At 50.4% G+C, this 25,963-nt stretch overlaps 12 protein-coding genes across 12 annotated transcripts; 4 read left to right on the top strand and 8 right to left on the bottom strand.

The window, feature by feature from the left end:
• Positions 1 to 21: 21 nt before the first annotated feature.
• On the top strand, positions 22 to 216 carry N7489_010018 (uncharacterized protein; the record flags this gene model as incomplete). Its single annotated transcript, XM_056715767.1, has 1 exon — positions 22 to 216. The coding sequence occupies one exon, from the start codon at positions 22 to 24 to the stop codon at positions 214 to 216; it is 195 nt and encodes a 64-aa protein (XP_056563389.1).
• Positions 217 to 525: 309 nt separating this feature from the next.
• N7489_010019 (rDNA-binding RNA polymerase I transcriptional factor) lies at positions 526 to 2,600 on the bottom strand (the record flags this gene model as incomplete). Its single annotated transcript, XM_056715768.1, has 2 exons — positions 526 to 941; positions 1,007 to 2,600. The coding sequence occupies 2 exons, from the start codon at positions 2,598 to 2,600 to the stop codon at positions 526 to 528; spliced, it is 2,010 nt and encodes a 669-aa protein (XP_056563390.1).
• Positions 2,601 to 3,527: 927 nt separating this feature from the next.
• On the bottom strand, positions 3,528 to 4,292 carry N7489_010020 (uncharacterized protein; the record flags this gene model as incomplete). Its single annotated transcript, XM_056715769.1, has 1 exon — positions 3,528 to 4,292. The coding sequence occupies one exon, from the start codon at positions 4,290 to 4,292 to the stop codon at positions 3,528 to 3,530; it is 765 nt and encodes a 254-aa protein (XP_056563391.1).
• A 1,727-nt stretch (positions 4,293 to 6,019) lies between these two features.
• On the bottom strand, positions 6,020 to 7,041 carry N7489_010021 (uncharacterized protein; the record flags this gene model as incomplete). Its single annotated transcript, XM_056715770.1, has 4 exons — positions 6,020 to 6,671; positions 6,725 to 6,791; positions 6,858 to 6,871; positions 6,953 to 7,041. 4 exons carry the CDS (start codon positions 7,039 to 7,041, stop codon positions 6,020 to 6,022), a joined length of 822 nt encoding a protein of 273 aa, XP_056563392.1.
• Positions 7,042 to 7,823: 782 nt separating this feature from the next.
• On the top strand, positions 7,824 to 9,965 carry N7489_010022 (CeGAL family transcription factor; the record flags this gene model as incomplete). The annotated part of the gene is made up of 1 exon (XM_056715771.1): positions 7,824 to 9,965. One exon carries the CDS (start codon positions 7,824 to 7,826, stop codon positions 9,963 to 9,965), a length of 2,142 nt encoding a protein of 713 aa, XP_056563393.1.
• Positions 9,966 to 10,046: 81 nt separating this feature from the next.
• Positions 10,047 to 10,988, bottom strand: N7489_010023 (uncharacterized protein; the record flags this gene model as incomplete). The annotated part of the gene is made up of 1 exon (XM_056715772.1): positions 10,047 to 10,988. The coding sequence occupies one exon, from the start codon at positions 10,986 to 10,988 to the stop codon at positions 10,047 to 10,049; it is 942 nt and encodes a 313-aa protein (XP_056563394.1).
• Positions 10,989 to 11,381: 393 nt separating this feature from the next.
• N7489_010024 (tyrosyl-DNA phosphodiesterase 1) lies at positions 11,382 to 15,007 on the top strand (the record flags this gene model as incomplete). Its single annotated transcript, XM_056715773.1, has 7 exons — positions 11,382 to 11,625; positions 11,678 to 12,168; positions 12,228 to 12,574; positions 12,926 to 13,298; positions 13,407 to 13,519; positions 13,585 to 13,981; positions 14,039 to 15,007. The coding sequence occupies 7 exons, from the start codon at positions 11,382 to 11,384 to the stop codon at positions 15,005 to 15,007; spliced, it is 2,934 nt and encodes a 977-aa protein (XP_056563395.1).
• An 80-nt stretch (positions 15,008 to 15,087) lies between these two features.
• N7489_010025 (acyl-CoA-binding domain-containing protein) lies at positions 15,088 to 15,635 on the bottom strand (the record flags this gene model as incomplete). Its single annotated transcript, XM_056715774.1, has 2 exons — positions 15,088 to 15,207; positions 15,312 to 15,635. The coding sequence occupies 2 exons, from the start codon at positions 15,633 to 15,635 to the stop codon at positions 15,088 to 15,090; spliced, it is 444 nt and encodes a 147-aa protein (XP_056563396.1).
• A 407-nt stretch (positions 15,636 to 16,042) lies between these two features.
• On the bottom strand, positions 16,043 to 17,057 carry N7489_010026 (putative U-box domain protein; the record flags this gene model as incomplete). The annotated part of the gene is made up of 3 exons (XM_056715775.1): positions 16,043 to 16,276; positions 16,333 to 16,870; positions 16,975 to 17,057. The coding sequence occupies 3 exons, from the start codon at positions 17,055 to 17,057 to the stop codon at positions 16,043 to 16,045; spliced, it is 855 nt and encodes a 284-aa protein (XP_056563397.1).
• A 574-nt stretch (positions 17,058 to 17,631) lies between these two features.
• N7489_010027 (RpiB/LacA/LacB family sugar-phosphate isomerase) lies at positions 17,632 to 18,111 on the bottom strand (the record flags this gene model as incomplete). Its single annotated transcript, XM_056715776.1, has 1 exon — positions 17,632 to 18,111. One exon carries the CDS (start codon positions 18,109 to 18,111, stop codon positions 17,632 to 17,634), a length of 480 nt encoding a protein of 159 aa, XP_056563398.1.
• Positions 18,112 to 19,824: 1,713 nt separating this feature from the next.
• On the top strand, positions 19,825 to 20,580 carry N7489_010028 (triose-phosphate isomerase; the record flags this gene model as incomplete). The annotated part of the gene is made up of 1 exon (XM_056715777.1): positions 19,825 to 20,580. The coding sequence occupies one exon, from the start codon at positions 19,825 to 19,827 to the stop codon at positions 20,578 to 20,580; it is 756 nt and encodes a 251-aa protein (XP_056563399.1).
• Positions 20,581 to 23,363: 2,783 nt separating this feature from the next.
• N7489_010029 (dihydroorotate dehydrogenase 2) lies at positions 23,364 to 24,950 on the bottom strand (the record flags this gene model as incomplete). The annotated part of the gene is made up of 2 exons (XM_056715778.1): positions 23,364 to 24,464; positions 24,492 to 24,950. 2 exons carry the CDS (start codon positions 24,948 to 24,950, stop codon positions 23,364 to 23,366), a joined length of 1,560 nt encoding a protein of 519 aa, XP_056563400.1.
• Between the last annotated feature and the right edge of the window lie 1,013 nt (positions 24,951 to 25,963).

A 25,963-nucleotide genomic window follows, 5' to 3' on the forward strand; every position in this document is an offset into this window, starting at 1 on the left:
GTTAAACCTGGCACGGTGATCATGCCTCTACGTAGCGATTTCCGCGGCGTCCACTTCAGGACCGAAACAGCAACAGGGTGGTGTTGCTTGCTTGCTACTCTGCTAGGCAGCGTCGACGGGAAGAATTGCTACAGCATTCCGAATGCAGCAGAAGGCCTCCTAGTCGCGCAAGAGACCCGGAAATCAACCTTGGAAAGTATCGAAGTCGAAATCTAAGGCACTCAGGTTTATCACACCGTGAGAAGAGCCCAGGAAATTCCATGTAGATTATTTTCCCATTTTCGAACAAGCTAGATTCGGCACTATGGTAGTACACGCAGGAAGTTCCCAGAGATTCCACCGGATAGCTCCGTGCTCAAGAACGATATCATCAGTCATAAGGTATCGGGAACTTTTTGTGGAAGAAAAAGAAAACAAGATCAAATATCGCAGATATTGGTGGAAATCCCGAACGCCACGCTGAAGTAACAAAATAATCGACCACAAGATCAAGTCCTGATTCGAGAAAGATAGACCATGCCCAATTCACTCCTCATCAGTCTCGGTAAAATCCTCGCCCTCTTCATCATCGGACTCGTCGACTCCGCTGTCTGAGTCGTTTGCGTCGTCTAGGCCTGGAATACCGCGCCACTCGACGTAGTCGCCTTCCAGCCAGCGACGGCTGCGGGGAAGTTGGTAAGGATCGAAGGGGAAGTATGCATCCAGTTGATAGCCGACGTTATCGCCGGCGCGGATCTCGCGGCCGACGTGGCTGAAGCGGGGGTCTGAGAGATTGGAAAGGTTCCTGAAGGCAGTGACGCGGATGCGCTTGTTGGTCTCAAGGAGAGGGTAGACGTATAGAAATTGGAAGTGGTGCGCGATGCGGGCGAACTCGGCGACGATAGCTGGAGAGCATACCTTGAGCGGGTTCAGACGCGAATAGATACATTTGTGAAGGAATTCTTTGATGTTAGGGGGAATGCGATCTGGCCCGGCTCAAGCTCGTCTACCTGGTCCGCAGTATCACCATCAATGGCGGCAGTTGTCAGATCGCGCCACCGGAAACAGAAGATGTAGAGCAGGGCCTGTGCGGTGGAGTAGAAAGGTCCATAGCGACGGAGATCAGGACCGCGGCAGCTGCCCTCATAGTCCATACGCAGGCTGTTGAGGTGTGTGAGGAGGAGGTCGAAGACGTCGCGGACCACTTCTCCGGAGATATGCGCGCCACGTGCGACAAAGCTGGCCAGGTATGCAGCTGCTGACTGGCGCAGGATACCAGGCTGCAGCTTGTTGAAGATAAGCTGCACAAATGTGGACGCGAAGCGATCGATGAGTACGGGTGACGCTTGGGAGAAATGGAACAGGAGGAACTGTGAGTGGCGGGATCGATATGTAGGAAGAATGATCGTTTGGAAGTGGCTGAGGAGCAGATCCAACGCATTCTCCTTATCATCCAGGCTGCCCGAGGTGAACGGGGGCGAAAAGTATTCAAAGAGGATGTCAATCATTCCATCCACTTTGAGAATGTTGTCCTTGATCTTCTTGGCCCCCTTCGTGTCGTCATCTTCCGAATCGTCGCTGGCAACCGAGGCATCATCATCTTCTTCCTCCTCGTCAACCTCATCTAAGATTTCGTCGCCGACCTCCTCTTCAAAGTCCTCCATATCGACCTGGATTTCAACGTCGACCTTGACAAGCTTTTCGGTGATAAGAGCCAGGATATCGGACTGAAGCTCTGGGGCATAGCTGATGATTTGGATGAGATTGCGGGTGTAGGCGATGCTCGCGCTAGCTGGATCTGAGTCGAAGGGGAACTGTGTAGACAAAATCTGGGAGAGTGATCCACTACCGGCCGGGATGAGTTGCAGCACATGGCGCATTGCCATGTGGACGCGAGTGTGCATTTCAGATGGTTGCACAACGGCGTAACCAGGCAGTCGACCGACTGCTCGAGGGACGGACGCGAGATTGGTGGCTAACATCTTCAAGACAGGAACAAGGAAGGTACCCTGTGCAGCGGCAAGGTTGCCCAGGAACCGAATGTACAGCTTCACGTAGGCTTCATCCCGTCCAAGCCACTCGCTGTTGATGACGGCATGGACCAACCCGCTGCAGGAACGGTCTAAGGAGGCGACATGCGAGATCAGACCAAGAAGGTGATTCCTCAAAGATGTGTGTGTTGGTGATTCATATGCAAGCAGGCTGTCATCATCTTGCTTCGTCGGATCAGCAGAAAACATCCCTTTGATCCGGTCGTAGCCCTCGCTTTCTGACATTGTGACATGTCGGTGGATAGCCCCGCGGACCTCTTCCCGAACGACTGCCAGACTTTTCTCCGACGATATATCATCATGTATCTTCACATCTTGATCAAACTGCACGCGGGGTCGCTTCTTGGTGGGAAGGGCTTCCGTCGCGTCATCGGCCTGGGATGAGGATGAGGTCGGGGAGAGGGGGAGGTCCATTTCGCTCATCTTGCGTTTCGAGCCAGCGACCACGGGAGCAGGTTTCGAGGTTTTCAGAATCGGGGCTGGAGAGGAAGTGGGCAGCATCTTGGAACGAGATAGCGTGGGTGTGGGCGGTAGCGCCGGGTTGCGTGAAGTCGTGGCAAGGGAGACCATGGCCGAATGTGAGGGAAAAGTGATGTAGAACAGGTTCTAGGCAGAAACAAGTGTCGACATTTGCTTCTCCGCACTCTAGCTGAAATCAAATCCCCTTGACTTTCGATTTCAACGTCGAAGCTTATCAAAGACTGGTCCAAGCACACGACACTTTTTCACGTCGAGATCTTGGGGCTAATGCTACAGGTTGGAATAGGAGAAAAAGGTGACAATCTGTCTGCATCCGTGGAAGTCCAGTTGCTTGAGATAGATAAAATCGGATGCAGACAGAATGGTCGAGTTGCTGAACCCAAAGCAAAGCAAAGCGAAATTTTTCCTTCTTTTCCTTCGGTCACTTGTGGAGCCCAGCGGAGCACCCGTGACCGTGTCGGTGAGCCCTACGCTATGCCTAATTGGGTAATATTGGATTATGTCATCATGTCCTCATTCTATCTAGGTAAGGTTGTCGCGTTTTGTACATCATGCTCTGCATTTTACTTTTGTTGACTCTTGAAGACATTGTTTGAACGTGTGTATTGGAATATAATTGAAACTCCAAATGAAACATCAATGAGATTCCATATGAGAATCCCGAAAAAGTCCCCTGAAAGACCCCAGATCCTCACAAAGACTTTGTTGGCTTTGTTAGAGGATTGTATCAAACAGTTGGCCCCAAATGATGCATCAATGAAATGACGATAAAAAAAGAGACCGTCTATTACGGGAAGAATAGGATAAAATCGGCCTGAATAAATTCAAAAAATCAAGATTGAACGCGGGAACAGAAGGTCCTCCCATGGTATCGTGAAAATCAAGGGGCAGTAGTCGTGAAAGAAAGAATAAGAGTTGGTCGTCGTGGCGGGCCGAGCGAAGGATTATCCAGTCCTCGCAAGTCCGCAATCTCGTGTCGTTGAGCACCCCCGGGTCAACCGGGGGACAGCAATTATATTAGAACCAAGGTGCGGTCATAGGTCCACGTGTGTCCTCGAAAATGCTGCCGTACAGTTCTTCAACTTCCACAAGATAATCCTCGACAGAAAACTTCTTGAGCCCCTTGGCGTATAGAATCCGCTCTTCATCATCGAGCATATTGAGGCCCCCAAATTCCTCTACAACCTCGTTCACCTGCTCTAGCTCTTTCCCGAATGGATGCGGCTCGGCCTGGAAGAATTCCTGCGTTGCACGAATGCCCGGTGTGTTGCGCGCGGCGTTCAGCGGAGGTGGGGACATCCTGGAGACCGAGCGCTTGTGGGCAAGCTCCTGGTGTGAGCGCTTGGTGTGGGACAGAGCCCGCTTGGGCACCAGTGGAGCATCTGTAGTTGACGAGGACGTGGAGGAGCGCGGGTGGCTTGTCACCGTGGCCGTGCGCTTGGGGAAATACGACGTGGATGGGTTTGCGTCAATGGGAGAGCTCCCATGAGGGGAGACGTCAGGCGAGGACATAGATGACGCATAGCTTTGCGGGGAGAAGGCCATGTCGGAGTCGTCGGGCGATCCTAGTGAGGAGGCAGATGAAGAGCCGCTCATTGATAGATCGGGTGCGTTGTAGGCTAGCATGTTGGTTGTGGACAAGAGCTGGACCGGTCCAGATATATTGCTGCGCTTTATACTTGCCGAGTTAAGTCGCACATGTCCTTCGCCACGGTAAGGCATGGGTGCGGACACTTCTGGGCGCTTATTGCGCCGGGTGAATGCTCTTGTGAGGTTTGACATGGCGGATTCGGAGATTCGGTCAAGTTCAGAATATGACAACGGTGCGTTCCGGCGGGGTCGCGAATTGATTTATAATTCTACACATGCAATGTGTGAGATTTTGGGGGGTTTCTTTTTTGGAATCTGGTCGCTCTTTGCGATCGGATCCGTATTTGAGTCTCGCGTGGTGGGACGATCGCGCAAAGAATGTAAGATCAACCGGAATGTCCAGTATCAGATCAGTATCAGATCGTGAGTTATAGAATTTCAAATTCTATAAAAATGCACAAAATGAATGTTGAATCCTCTTTTGAATTTTGCGCAGCAAAATGTAGAGGAATAACAGTCTCTTGTGTTAAGGAATGGTGGCGGAGAGGTCAAGAATAAGAATAAAAAAGAAAAAGGGGTCCAGGATCTCAGATCACTTTGTATCAAGGACTTAAAAGAATAGAATAATAAGGAGAGAATGAAGGAACAAAGGCACACACAATCCCAAGGAGGTTGGAAGAAGAAAGTGAGAAGGGGGGGTCCCTTACGGGGAGGATGGGCGCTACACCAACGTTTGAAGGATTTGGGCGCTGGCCAGTAGCAGGACAAAGGATGGAGCCCAAAGATTTCCAGATTTCAGTATTTCAGTCTAGAATATTTCAAAATTTGGCTAGGGCCCAGTGTTCTTCATCAGAGTGGTTCATCCAAACTTCGGACATTTGCCTCTTTCTACGGTATATGAACTACGCCCCAATTTATTCTCTAGGAAGGGGGGAACTTCCACATTTCCATACCTCCGAGTTGATTCCAGCCATCCTCCAGGGTCATCTTCTAGGACGGATATGTGCCTGGGTATGGAGGGGTCATCGGGCCATCGGGCCTTCGGGCAAATGTGTACATGTTCGACGTGTCCTATCTGCGCTGTCATTCCATATCAAACACCCTTGAAGTCTGCAAGGTCACAAGAATAATAATTCCATCCCTCGTAGCAAGTGACCAATATATCATGATGCCATATTACCCCGAGAACAATCTAATTGAAACGGATGCAGGTCCGGGCTCTTAGTCTGAAGGCACGGGCGTTTCACCAACCTGTATCCGTTCTACGCTCAAAGTAGTCTGTGCTCCGTGACCTGTTTGGCTCGGATCAAGACAGGAAGAGGGTCCAATCAGAGGGTTCAACTGGAAGAACTCAGGTCAAGGGGTCTTCCTAGCGCTTGCCTGCAGCTGATCGAGTCCGGAGAGGTTGGAGAATTTCCAAACCGAGATGGTGTATTGCTTGTTATCTGAGTGGACTGGTGGATTTTCTGTGGAGTATTGGTGTTTAAAGTCCTAAAAACCCTTCATCTCAGACTCCACTGTGAAAATTGTGTGGAGTAGAGTGAAACCCGCTAGGGTCCTATGTTGTACAATGTTTGGAGTAATGTTGGATGTGAAGTATGGTCCATTGAATATTGAGTATTGAATATTGTAAATTGTAAAGTGCTCCTCGCTGTATTTGAATTGGCCTTGCTTTCAGTCGACAAAGCCATTCATTTGGGGTTTATTCTGCCCAGGCGGTGTTTCCACGATTTGATCCAATGAAAAAGGTCCCAGGCAACACGTGATGTGGTGAGGACAAAATTATGGCCTCAGGCATCAGTGCTCCACACTTGTCTGTTACAGATAAGGAAGGCTCCATGAGGGACAAGATGAAGTCTCCATATTATTGTATAATTGTACGTTCAAACACGTCAATTTAAAAGCAAGGTCTCGTCGATCTAGAAGTAAAGGCTGGGATTATTGTGTGACAGCTCCTCGGCCTTGCTCAACCCCGTCTCTACCCCAGCTCTTGCAGATGCACCTGCATCTGCATCTGCATCCACCGAAACACCGACAGCATCCTCAACGTTAATTATTCCATCTCGGGAACTACATGACGACGGGCTGGGCTCAGGTTCCACCGCGACCTGGTGTCCAAAATATACCGACGAAGCTATCACCCCAGGGTGGGACTGATGAGCATCGTATGATCTCCCCGAACTGACCATGTTGTCTCTAGGTTGCCATGCATATGAGAGTTGCCCAGAATGGGGATCTCCCAAAGTCTGCAATCTATCATGGGGAGGAGTCCTCGGAATCGTGTAGCCATGTCCCGGTGGATCTGAAATCACATCACTTGGCTGCTCAATGGTAAACCGGTCGGACATGACCGTCATCCAACGCTGCATATCGGGCCATTCTCGGAGGGGCAGCTGAGACCACTCTTCCATGCGAGCTGCCTTGTGTTTGAGCGAGGTCTCCGTCTTTGCTGTGGCTTGCGCTGCTGTTGCTTGTCCCATTGAACGAATGGTCATCAAAGCCCCGTAAAGGGCTGACTCGGTCTCTGCCAGTCTCTGTTCCAATTGGTTCAAGTATCCCAACGGTAACCCTCTGGGCTAATGAGTTAGCTCCCCGCGGGTCCCTGCATGTATAGGCCTGGATACTTGCCTTTTACCACTCTCGGGGTAGATGCATTTCGATACTTCCCCTGCGCATTGGGAACAGAACGGACTTGACGAGATGGTTAGAAATAAGGCCAACTATCGAACTAAACGGTGATAACTTGTTTGATCTTACAGTCTGCGATCACACTATTTTATAGGTCAGAACTTGTCTTACAGTTCCTTACAAGTGAAAACATACTTTGCATTTGCGCTGTCTGCATAACTCACAGGAAATCGGATTGAGGTTCTCTTCTGATGGCACCTCGAGTCAGTCGATCTATGCTTTTGATGTGGGGTATTCTGGTCACACCTGGCATGGTAGCACTAGGTGCCTTCCGCTTCGATCGCAGTTGCGCCATTCGTTAATTTTATTGTTATACAATACACATGCAGATATGCAAGACATCAGGCTACCATGGTCATGGGTATGGGTGATGCTTGGTAAAAGCTTCGGAGTAAGAAACATCCGGGCAGAATCGGCAGGCACGTGATGGCCACTATATTTATGCAGGACAACCCTAAAATGAATAGAAAGATGTAGTTAATGCTTTTGCTTTTGTGCTTTTGCTCTGACTGAGCGAGATCAATCACCTTGTCGTTCAAAATTTCTGCGGATTGGTCGCGATGATGCATCCAATTGTTGGTTTTGTTAATTTCAGACACGTAGTAGAGGGTTGCTTGATATTACGCTGCTTGTGCAATAGAAAAGAGGCTTTGATCCTGGGATTACTGTGCATTGGAGAAGGCTTAAATACGTTGAGCTTTTGCAAAGGCGGCTCGTTAGAAGAGCGGGAGACTTTAGTGCTAACATAAGTGTATGAGATTGCGGCAAGTTCTTGGATTATCCACCTACATGTATGTAGGTAGGATCGTACCTACCTACCTACCTACCTACCTATGTTGTAGGTATGTTCGGGCTGTAAGCTGCCCAGCATTCCACCTGTGGGCACCTGGGCCTGGAGCCCGGCTGGAGGTGCCTGTCGCTGACGTAACAACCTACCCGTGCCCAGTGGACGGGCCCCGGGGTGTCCACAGATGGCTTGCAAGGAACCTTGACTTCAATATCTCGATTTTCCAGAAAATGTGAGAAAACAACATGATGTCTTCGGCTTCACCCGCCAGCATGCGATTCGCGGAGAATAAGTCTGAATGGCCATATTCTTCCCGCGCAACCAAGAGACACAAGCGCATCTCCGGCGCTAGTACCTCAGGACCCTCGCCTCGCGAAATTGGATTCATGCGAGAGTCTCAAAATGAGGGATCCGCGAGCTTCCTTGGAAGTTCAAGTGGAATCCATTTTATCCGTCATGTTTATAATGCCTTCGCACGTCGTTCGGCAGACTTAGACCAAACACGAGTCCGTGACAAAACTTCAGTGCCAGGGGAAGACGACCGGCTACAGCGAAATTCCGGAAGTATTATTCAACGCTCGGATGAGCTGTGGGCGAGGGAGGAAATAAATTATGCACCAAATACCTCATTTGCTTTCGAAGATCTTGTTGAGTGGACACGGAGTTATTTCGAAAATTGGCATCCAATCTTCCCTTGCCTCCACGCCCCGACAGTCTTGAAAACTCTGGAGACAGTCAGTCAAAAAGGGGCCGAATCAGCCAGCCGACTGGAATTGATGACTCTCCGCTCCATGGTGTCCATTTCTCTTGGTGATAATCGGCAGAGAACATCGTCTGGATCGAAGCTCAGTCCCGTTCCTTCAGTCTTGGTCTTTCGATCTATTCAACATGTGATGCAAGATGTACAAAGCCTCCTTGAAGAGCCAACTAGCTTGCCGCTGTTACAATCAGCATTTACCGCTCAACTCGCACTCACTTCTCTTTTGCGCCTGAATGCCGCCTCCCGGATAGGAGGTGTCATAACCCGTACTGCATTCCACCTCGGGTTGCATCGTTGTCCAAGACGCTTTTCTTGCTTCAACAGTGAAGAAACTGATATCCGTTGTCGATTATTCTGGTCAATTTATTCCCTCGAAAGATACCTTTCTCAGGCCCTTGGAATTCCGCTCTCTATTCGAGATGACGACATCGACGTGTGCTACCCCGGTGCAGAGAGACATTCTTCAACAACTCCAAAATTCCCCGACGACCGCAGATTGCGCTTACTGTCCCATCTTGCAAAATTCGCACGGATTCGAGGTCTGATTGTTGAACTTCGTAATAAATCCATTCTCCACAGTCACGCCAGCCAGGTTGAAGCGGCTCATGTTACTGGAGAACTAGCACAATGGTGGAATGAAGTTTATGACGATGTGAACTCCATTGGTGAGGCCGCAGAAACTGATCTAGAGCAAGAGCCAATCTTGCAGCCATATCACCAGCTACTCCTGACCATCCTAAGACACGAAGCTATCATCTCGCTGAATCGACCTCTCTTAGCCTCTGAAAGTCTCAGTGCGGAGTACAAGAACGCTTTGCAGACTTGTATTGGATCTTCTCGATCTATACTTGCGGCATTGAAAAAGCACATGTCCTCTGAACCGGAATCTCCGCTCTCCTGGCCATGCTTTACATGGTCAACTTGGATGGCCTGTCTCATTCTGATGTATGCTGCGTGGGAAGAGGAATTCCCTACGTCGACAGCTCTCAAATATGCGAGAATGGGGATTGCCATTTTGGAAAACCTATCATTGCGCGGTAGTAGCTGGCCAGAGACCTGCATTGAGGCGATCAAAGGCATGGAATCTGCTTTTGAGACATATACATCTAGTGGACAGCAATCTGAGGCTCCTGCAACATCCAACAGTGGCAGGAGATCAACTCATATCCATGCCCAATCCACACCATCGACGGATAAACGGATGTCACGAATACTGCCGGTTCAGGATGGAAATAATGAGATTGGAGATGTAGGTCTCTCGTCAGTTCGACCTCAAACTTCAACGCCGAATGGATATCAAGGTCGTCCAGTCTCTGCCGGAATTCATCCGTTTCAATCATCAATTCGCTCTCCTGTTCAGGACCTTGGCCCCGCAGCAAACTACGACACTGCCGTTTTCTCACCATCTGATAATATCGGTAACTTTTCCGAAGCGCTAGACCCTGCCGAGAACTATCTCGGTGGACAGTCTTCAGCTGGTCTCATTTTCGGCAACATGGCTGACGGAAACCCTGCTTTTAATCCGAGTTTTGCTGGTCAAGACTCTTTGCCATTTTCATCATCTATGCTCATGAACGATTTATGGAGTGTAGCCGATGGCCCATGGATGATTCACAACAACTTTTTGTGATTTCCGATGCAAAGTGTATAAGAAGCATATGTGGGATAGTCATATTCCGCACGGAAATTGTTCCAGCGCTTTTAATTCAGTTCACTTATATAATTCAATATCAACTACTGTCCTGTCCTGGTCCAAGACAACTCGCAATTGGCCCTTGTTTTCGGCATTGGAAGCGGTCGAGCCGAAAAATCCCCGTCGTAACTGGCCAAGATACAGTTCATAAGCCGGCATGTACCCTTTCACGAACTGGACCACCTGTTCATCCGTCATGCTTTCATTCGTCCGCGCCCGGAGAGCATGTTCCTGCTGCATCCGCCACCGATAAACATTGACCAGGTCATTGGTATCCAAATGAACGAGGAAATCCAAGTGCTGCGGTCCCATAAAAAGATCGCAGTAACCGCGTAACTGCGTGTTCGCATCCAGCAAGTGTTCAACGGCATGGTCTTTCAGAGTCTCCGTTGGATATTCCAGTGCAGTCTGCTTCTGTGGGCATTCCTCCCACCGTTGTCGAATAGTCATTTCCTCCAGTGGCTGGAATCCAACACACCAGCCTTCAAAAACAACAACGTCTATCGCTGTTCCAGCTGGGACACGGTACCATGTATCTTTAGGTGTCCGCCCACCCTCGCCATTGAACTTGCTCTTATCGAATGACGGGATAAGTATCTCCGAGCTAGTGCGTAAGCTTTCAAAGAAATAGCGCGCAAGGACTATGTCATGTGTTCCCGGTTGGCCCCTTGTTTGGACTAGTTTGTTGGATGGGTTGTCTGCACGGAGTTGGACGAGATCGTCGTGGTCAAGGTACAGGTCATCGAGTGACAAATTTATTGTGTTGAAGCCGTGGCTTTGTCTTAGCTCTTTCACGAGTGCATCGGTCCATGTTGATTTCCCGCTGCCTTGGAGGCCTGTCAGGCCTAGGATAAAGGGTCGCTGGGTTGTTGATGTTGAAGACTGGCATTGAAGATGGCGTTCAATATGGGGTAGAACATGATTCAAGACGCTGTGTACTGCTTCTTGGGGAATTGACATTGTGGAAGGATGGACTTCCAATTTCGAACCTCGCAATGCTGTGCAACAATTACTAACATTCACTACCCTATTTTACAATGATGTTTCTTAAGCAGGATCCGGAGTCTCTCGACCGAGTGGCATGCAAGTCAGGCTTGTTCCCCATGCGGACATGTCTTTCTCCGAGTGGGGCACTATAGCACAACACAAACGCGGACATTTGCATCTCCGTCTACCCCTCGCGACAATTGTAGTCGACTCAGCTCGCGATGAGGGGTTATGCGATAGGTTTAGGGCAGATTTCAGGTGGAGACTGAGATATGAGTGTTTGGATCCGATTTCCGTTAAAGGCTCTCGCACGCGCTGAATTCATCTTACGCCGTCTCCCACCTCGAACATTATCACAACATTATCATGTCCCTTAAGACATACAGTATCGCGTCTATTCCAGCCGATGGAATTGGCCCAGAGGTCATCGATGCTGGCATCACAGCACTGAATGCGTTGGCCGACACACTCAAGACGTTCCAGTTGGAGTTCAAGAACTATGATTGGAGCTCGGAGACCTACAAAAAGACCGGCAAATACATCCCAGATGGTGGACTCGATGAGCTCAAGAAGCACGACGCGATTTTCTTCGGTGCTGTCGGCGCTCCCGGTAAGCAGACACAGCCAATATCTTGGAGATATGATACTAAACACACGAGAAGACGTCCCCGATCATATTTCCCTGTGGGGTCTGAGACTCGCCATCTGCCAGCCATTCCAGCAGTACGCGAACGTGCGCCCAACACGGGTATTTCGCGGCACTGAGTCCCCGTTGCGTAAGTGCGGGCCTAACGACCTTGATTGGGTGATCATCCGTGAGAACAGTGAGGGAGAGTATGCGGGTCAGGGTGGTCGCTCGCACGCCGGAAAGCCGTGGGAGGTCGCGACTGAAGTTTCGATCTTCTCCCGTCATGGCGTGGAGAGGATTATGCGGTTTGCTTTTGAGACTGCTCAGAAGCGGCCTCGCAAACTGTTGACTGTGGTCACTAAGAGTAATGCGCAACGCAACGGCATGGTCCTTTGGGATGAAGTGGCAAAGCTTGTTGCGGTTGATTTCCCCGATGTGGCTGTGGATAAGATGCTTGTTGATGCTATGACTACTCGCATGGTTCTCAAGCCCGAGAGTCTGGATACCATCGTTGCTACCAATTTGGTGAGTTATCGAAATGAGAAATGATGTACAACTAGGTCTGTGGACTAACGCTCAACTAGCACGCTGATATTCTCTCTGATCTTGCTGCCTCTCTGGCTGGATCTATCGGTATCGCACCTACTTCTAACCTCGACCCTACACGGGAGTATCCTAGTATGTTCGAGCCCATTCACGGCTCCGCTTTTGATATCACTGGCATGGGTATCTCCAACCCTGTGGCTACATTCTGGACGGCCGCGGAGATGCTTGCTTGGCTCGGTGAGGAGGAGGCTTCCAGGCAGCTGTTGGCTTGTGTTGAGAATGTCTGCGAGCAGGGGATTCTTACCCGTGACTTGGGTGGTGACGCCACGACGAAGCAGGTCACTGATGCAGTTGTGGCGGAGATCAAGAAGCTTGCGACTCGCGAGTGAGTTGTGTCAGAGCAGAGATATTATAGTATAAGGATGAGCAAATGAATGTATTGATTGAACCAAGACTAGTGGGCAGTGTGAGTCCCAAAAGCAGCTAAAATTATGAAAATCATAGAAAATGTAAAATGATATGAAAGATTCAATTCCAATGAAACATCCTTTCCTTTATAATATGTAACAGAATAGTGTGTTTTTCCATGTATTACCTTTGATATACCTGACTCGATCATCGCGTCTCTCGTGATCGCCCATCTCGACCGCCTTTAACCTCCATCAACTCAACCACCCCCAAGAGACATTTGAATGGAGCGCCCTTCCAAAAGAGCCAGAGTCTTATTAGATTCCAGTGATGGCGCATCGTCTACACCTCTGGCGTCTTTACACAGGGCCATTAGCCCACCATTGCCACGGTGCTGTCCAGAACTGGCTGATGGTAAATTGACTCCTGGCACTGAAGGCACTACTCGCCCTACCCAGGTCATCAATTCACCAATACAACTCACGCATATCCGAGATTTACCGGAAGGTAATAATGTCGATACTATCCGACTACGCGATATTCTGGGAGACCCCATGATCCGCGAGTGCTGGCAGTTTAACTACCTCTTTGATGTGGATTTTCTCATGTCGCAGTTTGACGAGGATGTCCGGGGTCTAATACAAGTCAAAGTCGTGCATGGATCGTGGCGGAGGGAGGATTCGAACCGTATTCGAGTTGAGGTAAGTTCGTACTGACAAGACTTCTTTTGATCGTGTTGACTTCATCTGTTTGACTACACCTCATCACTGCTCGAGGGTTTCAAATGGTGGAGACTAACCTGCTACTAGGAAGCCTGTTCGCGATATCCTAATGTTGAGCCTATTGTGGCCTACATGCCGGAGCCTTTCGGGACACATCATTCCAAGATGATGATTCTTCTTCGGCATGATGATCTAGCTCAGTAAGGTTCTTCCGGATATTATTGATCACTATAGCCCTTATAGGTCTGACTAAATGGCCAAACAGGGTTATCATCCACACGGCAAACATGATCCATATGGATTGGACCAATATGACTCAAGCCGCCTGGTGCTCTCCACTGCTTCCCCTGCAGAAGGCAAACACAGCAGGCTCTCAGGCAGACAACAAAATTGGCTCGGGCGCGCGCTTCAAAAGAGACCTACTCGCTTATCTGAAGGCATATGGACCTAAAAAGACCGGCCCGCTTGTCCAGCAGCTGGATAACTATGACTTCAGCTCTATTCGCGCTGCGCTCATTGCTAGTGTCCCATCCAAAAAGCACGTCAGTGACTCCAGCTCGGAGGAGGACACACTGTGGGGCTGGCCTGCTCTGAAAGACTTGATGAGCCAAATACCCATCCAGCAGAAGTCCCCAAGCAAGAAACCCCACGTAGTAATCCAGGTACGTATCCATCCCCAAACAACCACCTCACTGTGACAAACAACCAACAAATCCAAGATCTCTTCAGTAGCAACCCTCGGCCAAACAAACAAGTGGCTCAAAGACGTCTTCTTCAAATCCCTCACCCCACAACCAACCACCTACTCAATAATCTTCCCAACCCCAGACGAGATCCGCCGCTCCTTAAACGGCTACAACTCCGGCAGCTCAATCCACATGAAAACCCAAAGCGCAGCACAACAAAAGCAACTACAATACATGCGTCCCCATCTCTGCCAATGGGCAGGCGATTCCCTCCCCCCAGGCCAATGCATCGACCTATCCGAAGAAAACCCCCCAAGACGCGAAGCAGGCCGCGCCCGCGCAGCCCCACACATCAAGACTTACATCCGCTTCGCGGACTCAGACATGAAGACCATCGACTGGGCGATGGTGTCGTCGGCGAATCTGTCCACGCAGGCGTGGGGCGCGGCGACGAATGGGAGTGGAGAGGTGCGCATTTGTAGCTGGGAGATTGGCGTGGTTGTTTGGCCGGATCTTTTCCGGGATGGGGATTGTGCTGATGCTGCGTCGGAATCTGCGTCTGAATCCCGAGCCGAAGGTAAAGCCCCTGTACCGGACGCGCTGATGGTCCCTTGCTTCAAGCGGGATCGTCCTGGCGTGTCTGACGCTGACACGGCTTCTGTGGTCGTAGGGTTCCGGATGCCTTACGATCTTCCGTTGACGCCTTATGGTGCGGCTGATGAGCCGTGGTGCGCGACTGCTTCGCATGCTCTGCCGGACTGGCGGGGGAGAGCTGGATTGTTTGAGTCTCTTATCTTTTTGTTTAGTCTTAGCTATACCGAGTGTTTTCTGTTTTCTGTCTCAGCAGTTCACGGGTGTGGATCGCATGGTTATCTCAGTGTATATAGTATACAGAATTCTGGACGACGCGAGTACTGGGTCATGGAAAGTAGCATGCATTTGTATTCGTTTATTCGTCCTGAGAGCTTTGAGACAATACGATTATCTTTCTCTTTCAGATAAGCGTGTTTCCAAAATATCACCCGACAATGTCCGATAAATCGCCAGTCATTCCCCAAGATCAATTCTCCCAATTGTATCATCTATTCGTCGCGGGTGCCGTACTTGGTAATGAAGTCGTTGACGTGGCCGATGTAGAGCTGGTGAGCCTTAGCAGGGCTGTAGTCCTTGACCTTCTCCCAAGCACCGTAGAGCTGCTTCTTCTGTAGTGTTGCAAAGAATGCATTGTCAGCTACCGGCCTTCAAAAGAAACGTGCTATAGTCCGGGGCTTTCCCGAGCTCGCAATCCACCGGAAGCTAAACATACCTGGATATCGAACATGCCAGGCTTCTCCATAACGTCACCCTTGCCAACCTTGAAGTAGATGTAGAGGTCCTTCTTCTCCATAAGACCGGGGGAAGACTTCAGCATCATAACAGCCTTGGCGGCGAACTCGAAGGCCTTGCGGAGGGTCTCGGCCTCGGTGGCATCATCGAGCTTCTCGAACTCTCCCTGCTCGGCGACCTTCGCGAAGATGTCTTTGAGAGCTGCGGCGTCGATGCCGGCGGCGGCTTCTTGGACCTCGGGGGTGAACTTTTCTTTCTTCTGGGCGGCCTCCAGGACGGTAATGAAGGGGGTAATGTCGGACATGTTGGATTAGAGGTTTTCTTCTTAGGTATAAGGAGAGGTAAAAGTAAAGAGCAGAGGATTTATATGGTTGGGATATTTGGAGATGTTGAGGGCGGGGTCAACGGAGATAGGTGGGGTCGCTGACACACTCGCCAGTTGGTTTTAAGGGCATGTACATAAAAAGTGTACAACATACTTTATACATCTACTAGTCGCTATGTAATGTACGAATTTACCACAATAGCTTTAGAGTAAACCCAAGTTGTCTCAATATATTCAATAGTTAAATCCAAAAACTTACACAATATTTTAAAAAGACACGCCAACAGATGCATGCCCACATGCAACCACTGTGGAAAGACTTCGCTATGCACCAGAAAAAGAACGTCGAAATTCCCGCAATGTACAAGCTCAAAGAGACAGAGCAATCACCAGTCCACGGCCCATCCATTCTTCGCCAGGAATTCCTCGGAAGCCGATTTCAAAGCGTGATTGTTTCGCAAATCGTGAACACTGATAGGAGCCCGAGTCAAAGGATCAACCCCAGCCTTCTCAACATACTTCGTGATGCCCAAGCGATCGAAACTGACACCCGACGGCGTAATAACAGGATCATGCATGATCTCAAACGTGATACCATCAATGAGATAGTCAGGCACAACCTAGAAAGCAATCCAACGTCAACAACCTTCCAAAAACCAACAATTCCAGAACATACCCTTTCCTGAATCTCCCCCTTGGAAGCAACGCGAAAGGCCTCCCTCAAATTCCTAATCTTAGCATCCGCATCCTCGCGCAACGCCTTCTGATCCTCCCCAAACCCGACCTCCCCGATCTCCCCGCGCTCCAAACGACCCTGCAACTCCGCCAGCGCACGCGTCACATCCGCCTCAACGAGCGCCTCCACAGATCCCAGCGTCTCGTTTAGCTCGCGCACGCGCGCAGTCTCGCGCGCGGCCCAGATCTGCTGCTTTGCGCGCAAAACGGTTTGCGACAGGTTCTTCGACTGGGCGCTCTTCGCTGCTAGACTTTGTTGGTACGCGTCGGACGCGACGTCGTGTGCTTCTTGTGGGCGTTGCAGGCCGAGGAGGGCCTGGGCGAGGTAGCATTGGCTCTTTAGGGCGACGGGGTTCTTTAGGCCGTAGATTTCGATTGCGGCGCGGGCGTCATGTTCGACGCCGGCCCATTTGGCTAGTTTGGTTCGTGTAGCGGCGCGGTTTGTGAAGAAGGTTGCATCGTGCGGGTTCTTTTGGATTCTGTACAATGGAGGAGTTAGTTGGGGAATATTTGGATGTTGGGTTTGCGACTGAGGGGAGCGGAGGGGTCGGAGGGGTCGGAAGGGTCGGATGTGATAGCTTACGCTTGGGAGAAGAAATCTTCGGCGCCGATGTAGTCGCCGGCTTTGAAGAGCTCGTTGCCCTTTGCTTTGAGTTCTTGGGCCATGGTCTAATGTGTGAGTGAGGCCTTGGGCTTCTGTGATCTGTTCCCTAATGTGGGGCGGTCCACCATATAAAGTCAGGAGTGATAGGAGTGGATATTATTCTAGTTCATGAAAACTAAGAGGATTTAAAGGGCTTTTGATCTGCATGAGTACCTGTGGATATCTTTGTGAGTCCATCCAAATTGCATGAAACAACTGTATATGGAACCTTGGAAACTCATAGATCCCCGCAGAAGGTCTGAGTCAGCTCAATTGGCTGCGCAGGTGTGCAGGTCCGGAAGATATAGCCACTCTTCTATAGATTCCACTGAAGTTTGACCATAGTTATTTCATTCACTATATACATATCTATGTGACCTTCTAATCCAATCTGGAAACGGAAGTAACATTTGATTCGTGGTATCATGCGCTGTGAGAACTAAGAAAGGCATAACAATCATGCAGACGAGTCGATGAAACATGACCAGTCATGCTCAGTCGGAGGGTTGGCAGTGTTGGGCGACAATACCAGGGGGTTTCTCCAGACAGCCCAGGTGTTTCGGGTGTCATGGGGAGATGAGACAAAGAAAGACAATCTTAAGCAGCAGTGCGGAACTGAACTTCATAGTCGGTGATAGCCTGGACCTTGGCAGCAGAGGCAGACTTGGGGTCGAAGCGGTAGTTGAGCCAGTCGGTAGCGAGCTTCTTGGCCAATTCGACACCGATGACACGCTGACCCATGCACAGGACTTGGGCGTCGTTGCTCAGGATGGAGCGTTCAACGGAGAAGGGATCGTGGGCAGTGACAGCTCGGATGCCGGGCACCTTGTTGGCAGCGATGGCAACACCCAGACCAGTGCCGCAGATGAAGAGGCCACGGTCAGCCTTGCCATCCATGATGAGCTTGGCACCTTCGACGGCAGGGTGAGGGTAGGCTGTCTTATCGGAGGTTGAGTTGACACCGACGTCAATGATCTCGGCGACGAGAGGGTTCTTCTCGAGGGTGGCCTTGATGGCATCCTTGTATGGGACACCGGCCTCGTCGCAGGCCATGACAATGCGGAAAGGAGTGGACATGATGGAGGTATGGACAGGAGGATGAAGAATGTACAAGAGTATGAATTGAATCGAATGGTATAGAGAGAGAGAGAGAGATAAGGAAGTTATTTGATATAGAAAAGAAATCCTGATTTGGGAGTACACCAAGGGGGTCTTTATATCTTTTTCCCTCTCGACTCTTCCCCTCCTTACCGTACAACCAACTTGGAAACCACTCAGGTCCAGCCAATCCTTGCATTTGATGGTATCATCATCCATCTCCACCAAGCGACTTGAATGGCCCTCTAGATATTGTTACGCGTATTTCCAGCGTCTTGGGTGGCCCGTCCACAGCATCATAGCACCCCAACCATGGACTATGACTGGTCAGTTCCAGGGGAAGGGTTCAACCGAGGTCGGATACTTTAGGAGTCCTGTCTTGGGTCATACAGGCATTTTACCTCGTATTACACGGGATGTTTTATTAAACCTCGCTGGCGCTTTGGACTACAAAGCTTCACCTTGTGCAACTCACGCCCATACGTTGCCACACTCAAGCCATCAATGTCAGGACGAACCTTTCAAGACGGACAAGGCGTCTGTGGCTTTTTTTTTCTCTTTTCTTTTTTCTCTTTTTCCTTTTTTTTTACTGGCATGACCGTCTAACCTCCCTCTTTAATTCTGGTGCCTCCAAGCCAAGGGCCGGGATTCTCGGTTCCATCTTCTTTTTCCCTGACCCCAGGATTGGTTTTGTGGCTAAGGCCTGGGCACCTCGTATATTACCTAGGCAGGGAATTTACGGCTATGACCCCAGTCGGCTATGACCCCGGACGTCAGACGGGAAGAGGGGAATTATTGAAATTGACTTCTTGCAAGGTTATCTTCAGCCAATTCCATGGCATTGAATTAATTCCTGAAAAGAATGCAGGGATATCAACATGAATTGCCTCACTTGATTATAACTCTGCCAAAGATTTGAAGTACTACATACTTACTCTACTTATTCCCCCACAGACGCTAACCTTGGGAACCCCATAATTGACGTGCATTGTGTCATCGCATCCACTTTCCCACTCCACCATCTCCGATGTTGTTGGTCAAGTTAGCCCGGCTCGCCGGTTTGAACTACTGTGTTATGGTACTATTGTATGATGTACTCCAGATTTTCGTTTGGATCTGCACTATATGTCCATTGTATTCTAATCATATTATAGACAGATGAGATGTAGTAGATACTTTAGAATGTACAAAGGTGTAGGCAAAAGTTTAAAGCGATAGCGATACTCGGAATAGTTTCTTTCTTTCTATTGTGTCCGGGGTACAGAGTAATTGATACTATATTGACTTCCCTTGGCCTCAGATTCATTGGACCCCCGGCATTGAGTACTCCGGGTGGTCTTTTTTACTTTGTATACCCCCTGGCCTGATGTGACGTCGCGTACCCCGTACATAGTACATAGCACATAGTGCAGACTCTCATTTCGCACTAAACTTGACGGGGCAATCGGAACATCTAACGTAAAAATCCCGCTAATGCAGCGCATTGACATGGAATTTAGTTACCTTTCCCAAGTCAAAATCACTTGGAAATACTTGGAAATACTTGGAATTCTCGCTTCAACTTTCCAAAGCAACTTATCCGAGTACCCCAAACGTCTCCGAGACGGGAACGCTAGATCCCCCAAACACCCGGACAATCACACTACTTTCCCATCACCCATCACCCATCCCATCACCACCACGACCACCACCATGGCGTCCCCTTACCCAATCCTCCCGGAGAAGCTCCTCCTCATCTCTCTAAAGATGTACTTCACCCCAGACCGCACTCTCACCTACCTCCGCGACCTCCTCAACCCATCCAACGAGATCGTCAACCCAGCAAACCGAGACAAACTCCTCCTAGCTCTAATCCCCGACTTCCTAACCATCTGGCCCTGCTCCCAAATCCTAAAAGAGTACTCGGCCAGCCTCCCAAACACCTCACCATCCCAACCACCCTTCCTCCTCGGCGCACAAGACTGCTTCTGGGAACCCCAAGGCGCCTACACAGGCGAAGTATCCCCAGCCTCAATCCGCGCACTGGGCTGCAGTATCGTCGAACTAGGCCACGCCGAACGCCGCGCCATCTTCAACGAAACAGACGACCAAACCGCCCGAAAAGCAGCCGCAGCCTGCGCCCAGCACATGGTCCCGCTCGTCTGCGTCGGCGAAGTCACAAGCCCCGGCCCCATCGCCTCGCAAGCAGTCGGGCAGGCTGTGACTGAGTGCGCGGTGCTGGTGCGCGCAGTCTTGGCTGCTATTCCCGACGACGCGCCCGTTATCTTCGCCTACGAGCCTGTTTGGGCTATTGGCCAGCCGAAGCCGGCGGGTGTTGATCATGTCGCTGCTGTTGTGCAGGGTATCCGTGCTGTTATTGGTGCTCGGGCGGGTACGGCGCGGGTCTTGTATGGGGGCAGTGCGGGGCCGGGTCTTTGGGGGGAGGGGTGGGCTCGGTCAAGCTGTTGATGGGATGTTTTTGGGCAGGTTCGCGCATGAAATTCGAGGTGTCAGGGAGGTTGTTCGTGAGGTGGAGGAGACGTTGGCTCTGAAGTGATGCTGTATTGGGTTGCGTTTGCGCTACATGCTTACGCACCCGTACTAGTATCCTTCCAACCTTGGAAGGTTGCTTTGACACCAAAGTTGACACCTTGACACCTTGGTGTGTCTATACAATTATACATACGGTATTGTGTTTCGCACTATACGGTTCCTCGTCATTGTTATACGGAATAATACATAACACAGCTTCAACTTCAACAGCGAAAAACAGACGCATCTAGACAAAAGCTCACGGGATCCGAAAAAAGTGGGCATCTCAACCGGCTGGGGTCTCGGGAAGCCTATCTGGGGGAATCCGGCAGCTCCACTGAACTTCCCCGGTTTTCTCAGCCCGTCACGAGGCGGATCAGAGATTTACCTCTCAGATGACTTTTAAAGCTTTTTAGCTTCTACCTTCAATAGGCCGTGGAGCTATGTCCACTTGTTCTATGTGGGTTCGTGGTGGATTCTCGAGCTCCATTCTGCACTGATCGAGTAATCCGAGCTATTTTGGATATTCCTACATGTATGTAGGTCGCATTGTCCTTACCGACACTTCTCAATTCCAAGTTTTTTTTTTATTAATTTCGGTACTGCCTCACTCGGTCGTTGCTTATGCATATAATCCCTGCGAATGTGCAGAGCGTTAAATGCTTTTGAGAGTTGATGCCTGATCTGTGCCTGATTTTAAAGGGGCCGTAAACCGTGGACTTTCCAAGGTTGGAATCTACCTATTGTTGTAAGGTCCAACAACCCGCTACAACACTAAGATCCAAAAGACCCAGAAAAGATCCAGGGAAGATTCAAAGTTACACGAATCAAATCAGAGATTTACCTCTCAAATGACTTTTAAAGCTTTTTTAACCGAGCTTTCTGTCTTTACCGAAGCAAAGTCCCGGTGTCGAGTAGACGCTTTGATGATGGCAGTATACCACAGCCTATCAGATCAACGACTGCACTAAACCCCTGCCAGCACTCGAGTGACTTTGGCTCGTGCTCGGGTCGAGGATGCACAGGCGATTGCCGCGCCCTTGCCCATCGACTCCTTGGCCGAGGTGTCGAGTGTCGAGCTGGGCCACGAGTCCACTGGATTCGTCTGCCACGTGAATGACAATACGGCTGTCGATATTTCCAGAAATATTCCCCAACAGCCTGTTCCGAAGGAAGCATGGGTTGGATCCGAGAAATGTCCATTTCTTTGATGGCTTGCGCGGTGTCAGCCTGGATTGGCTGTGTTAAATGGCCCAATTACCACCCATGAAGATACCAAAAAGACACCAAAGAAGACACCAGCCTCTTCTTCATCTTCTATTATGAGCAATCTTCCAGACGGCTGCGTCGTTCAGCACTTCTCCCGTTTTGCTGCCAACAACCGTCCAAAGCCTTCTAATATTGTCGCCTCCTTTGAGCGGCGGGGTTCAGAACAAGCCTACCGACCCACAAGGAATGGTAAAGACCATTTTGCATCTTCCTTCGCTTGAAAGATTCCACTATTTCGCTTATACTATAGTCACGCCCGGATCGCCTACCATGGTTCAGTTGAGGATAAACTTGCCGCCTATGCGGACAAAAGGCTCAGGGAGGCGCCGTTGCTGCAATACGATGCAGAGCAGAGCAGTCCCCCAAGTCAGTATCAGGGAAGCCTATCAGGGAAGCCAACGACCCAATGGCTTGTCGTCCTAGATCTGTCCCAACCAGCCATCCAAACCCTCGAAAGAAATCACCGTGGTTGCCGATATGCCACGTCGTTCTTTGACCGTAAATCTACAGCAAGTGAGAGGAGTGCTTCGTGGCGATATCACTCCTAGCAGCGAGGGATCGAACTAGAGGACTTGACACGGCAATATATCAACAATCTCCAGACTTGTGAGGCTTCCTTTTACCTCTCATCTCCTGTCATCCCCTCACATTACCTCTGATCTGCACAATGGTCAACCTAACGGCGAAGTACATGCTCTGTGCACTGCTCTCCCTTCCTTGCTGACCGGTGAGGATCGCACAAGCTCCTCTGCTTTAACTAGGACCAGGTTTATTTGGGCTGTTACAGGAGTGGCAGAATTCCCTTCTCGATGTCCACGACTTCTACGTGAATCAACCATCGTCAAGGAAGAACGTGGATCGCCAGCTTGCGTCTAGCGATGTTCACGAAGAGAGCGTCTTCGTCGGTGACGAAAAAGGCCTCCAGGGCCGCTTTCAACAATCGGTGGGGCAGGTTGTTGGAGCAGTCCTGGAGTCCCAGCAGCGACCTATAGCATTTGCTGATTTCAAAACTGTACGGCTGCCGTACCGCTGGAGTACCTGACTTCGATCTTATGTGTACCGATCCAAGCACCCCACAGGCTCAAAGCCGCAGGAGAATTAAAAGTCCCTTGGAAGAGTGTCCATGAATTCACCTTCGGCATCCGAAGTGAAGACACTCTGCACCTATGAGTGATTGAATATCGGTTTTCATAGGAAGAATTTGCTGGACTCATAAAAATAGTCCACACGATTCTATCGCCGATGGAGTACCAGGGTAGTGGATCTTCTTCTCATCAGGATGGGACTTGTCAGCAGAAAATGGGTTGACCACGACGTACAAACCGACTACGAATAAGGGGAAGCAAGGAATGCAGAATATCACTTTGCTTGTTCATATCCACGTTATTTACAGGATCTATCAAAGACCGAATGAGAAGAATAAGAAAGAAAATCCATAGTCCGCTCTCCGCTTATTTCTTCTGCAGCTCCTCGCGCAGCTCCTGCTTGACACGCGTGACAGTGCCAATACCACCGTAGACAACACCAGTGTACATCATAGCAACCGAAGCACCGGCCTTGAGCGCCTCACGCGCCTCCTTACCAGTAGTTATACCGCCAGAAGCAAAGATAACCTTACGCGGAAGCTCAGACGCCTTCTCGACAGACTTATCCGAGTCTACCGCAGAAGGGGGTCCCTGGTCAAGCAGGGCGCGGTAACGGGCGACGAGCGCAACGGAGCGGTCGAACAGCTGGGGGCCGGAGTAACCGCCGGTTTCTTTCAGGGTCTTCTGTTCCTCTTCGGGGAGGACAAAGCCCTTAGGCACGGGGTTGGGTCGACGGTTGGTAGTGTTGCCGACGATGACGCCGTCGACGCCGGAGTTCCAGACAGCCTCGCAGATGCCGGAGATCTGCTCGTTAGAGTCCTCATCCGGGCTTACCTTGACCATGACGTAGGGTTTGGTCTTGCGCTCGACGTTCTTGGCTGAGGCGACGACCGCCGTCAGGATTGCTGTGAGGGGAGCGGCGGCTTGGAGGTCGCGCAGGCCGGGGGTGTTGGGGCTAGAGACGTTCACGATGAGGATATCGGCGTACCGCGCTACTCGGTCAACGCAGTAGACGTAGTCGCGCTTGATGGCTTCGATGTCTCCGTCGGGTGTGAGCTTGTTCTTGGCAACTTGCACCGCGAGAAGCTTGCCGGGGACCAGACTTCCGGGCGGGACGTTGGCTTCGCCATCCAAGACACGCTGCTCGGATTCCTCGTGCATGCCGAATCCGGCGGCGTAGGCGAAGTCAGCTACGCGCTGCTTCAGCACCTTGGCCATGTGGTCGGCGCCCTTGGAGTTGAGACCGTAACGGTTGATCATGGCGTGTTGAGAGGGCAGTCGGAACACTCGTGGCTTCGGGTTGCCTTCCTGTGGCAGAGGGGTGGTGCCGCCTACCTCCACGATGGCGGGGCCGACGTCGAACAGTGCGTCGGGGACGTCGGCGTGCTTGTCCAGACCGGCGGAGATACCGATGGGGTTGGAGAGGGTGTATCCAAAGACCTGGTATCGGACCTCGTCAGTGATTGGCTATCGACGGATTTTGAATGCCATTACCTCCGTTGCCAGGGCACCATCACGATCCGGCTCGCCACGCTCGCGCGGGTGAAGACCATACTGGTAGAGCATCTTCAGGTTCTCAACACCGATGTGGTGCGCATCCTCCGCGTCGGGCCACAGGAGGCGGATCAAGGGCACAACGCCGTATCTGTGGATACTGGCTCTGGTGTCGGTTCCATAGATGTAGCCCACTAGCAGAGTCAAGGCCAATGAGGCACCGTACAAGGCCTTCTTGGAGCCACGGCCCGCTTTTCGGGGGATTTCCTTGGTGGCCTCCTTTGTAGCATCCTTCGCGGTCTCCTTGGCTGCCTCGGAGGGTGCAGGTGGAGCTGAGTCCGAAGCATATCTCGAAGCACCGGGGTAGCGCTGGGTCCGTTTCGGGGGAAATGCCGACGGCCGTTGGGTCAAACGGCAGGTAGGAAGGGCACGAGCCCGGACGCTGGCTCTCCAGGCCATTGTTGCGGAGTTACAAGCCATTTTTACTGCGTGTGGAGCTATTTATCTTCGCCGGCGGAGCAACGCCCGATCGAACCTATACGGCGATTAGTACTTGCGATTGATAGTGTATTGTGACTGGGGCCGTGGAGCTAGTCAAGCTCCAATCGACCCGCATTGGAAACTAGCCAATTGGGACGGTATACAGGGGAGCAATATCCACCTAATCAAATACTTACAATTGCAATTGAGCACGATCCGAGGTTCTCGCACATCCCTTGCAGTTCTCGAGGGCGGATTCGGGTTCTTTGCTGCACAATCCGGGCGGTGTGCATATGTCCCGCAGAATTAATATCTTGTAGGCGGTACCCTTACAATACCATCGAATGTTCACCTGAACTCTGTCTACTTCATTTCTTCGTCTTAATGATTTTGATGATTATTGACGATTACAAGGTGCTTCGGAGCATTATATCTCGAATGATGTCTAGGCTTTATATGCAGAATGAACGAAACTTATTGACTGGTTATCTTCTCTTCATCATCGCGAGCTCGTATTGGGCTTAGTGCTCGATTCCTCAACACAGAATATGTCTTCCCAAACCTCCTAGACAGCATAGTCTGACATGATGATGTAAGTGGAATAAGAATGTGCTGGCGAAAAATGGCTTTGGTTATTTCATTTTTACTTCGATTCAGAATATGCCCATTGGAAGAGGATATAGTTATCCATGACCTTACATGAGCCAGTCGATTCCTAACTATGTATATCCCCTACTTATCTTCAATATCTGAATACAACTATTCATGTGCATTCCAGCTATGTTAATTAGGTAACCAGGGAAGGTCCGGTTCTCCGTAGACCTATAAAACAAAAATTGAAAGAGGGCTAGTTATGCAAGGATATCTGCTGAGAGCCAAAAAAACGAATGACCAGGTTAACCTGGACAGTCGGATGATGGTTCCAGAGGGGGTCGAACCCTCGACTTTGGCGTTATTAGCACCACACTCTAACCAACTGAGTTATGGAACCC

Source organism: Penicillium chrysogenum (genome assembly GCF_028827035.1).
Source record: "Penicillium chrysogenum strain IBT 35668 chromosome Unknown utg000005l_segment0_segment0, whole genome shotgun sequence".
Taxonomy (NCBI): domain Eukaryota; kingdom Fungi; phylum Ascomycota; class Eurotiomycetes; order Eurotiales; family Aspergillaceae; genus Penicillium; species Penicillium chrysogenum.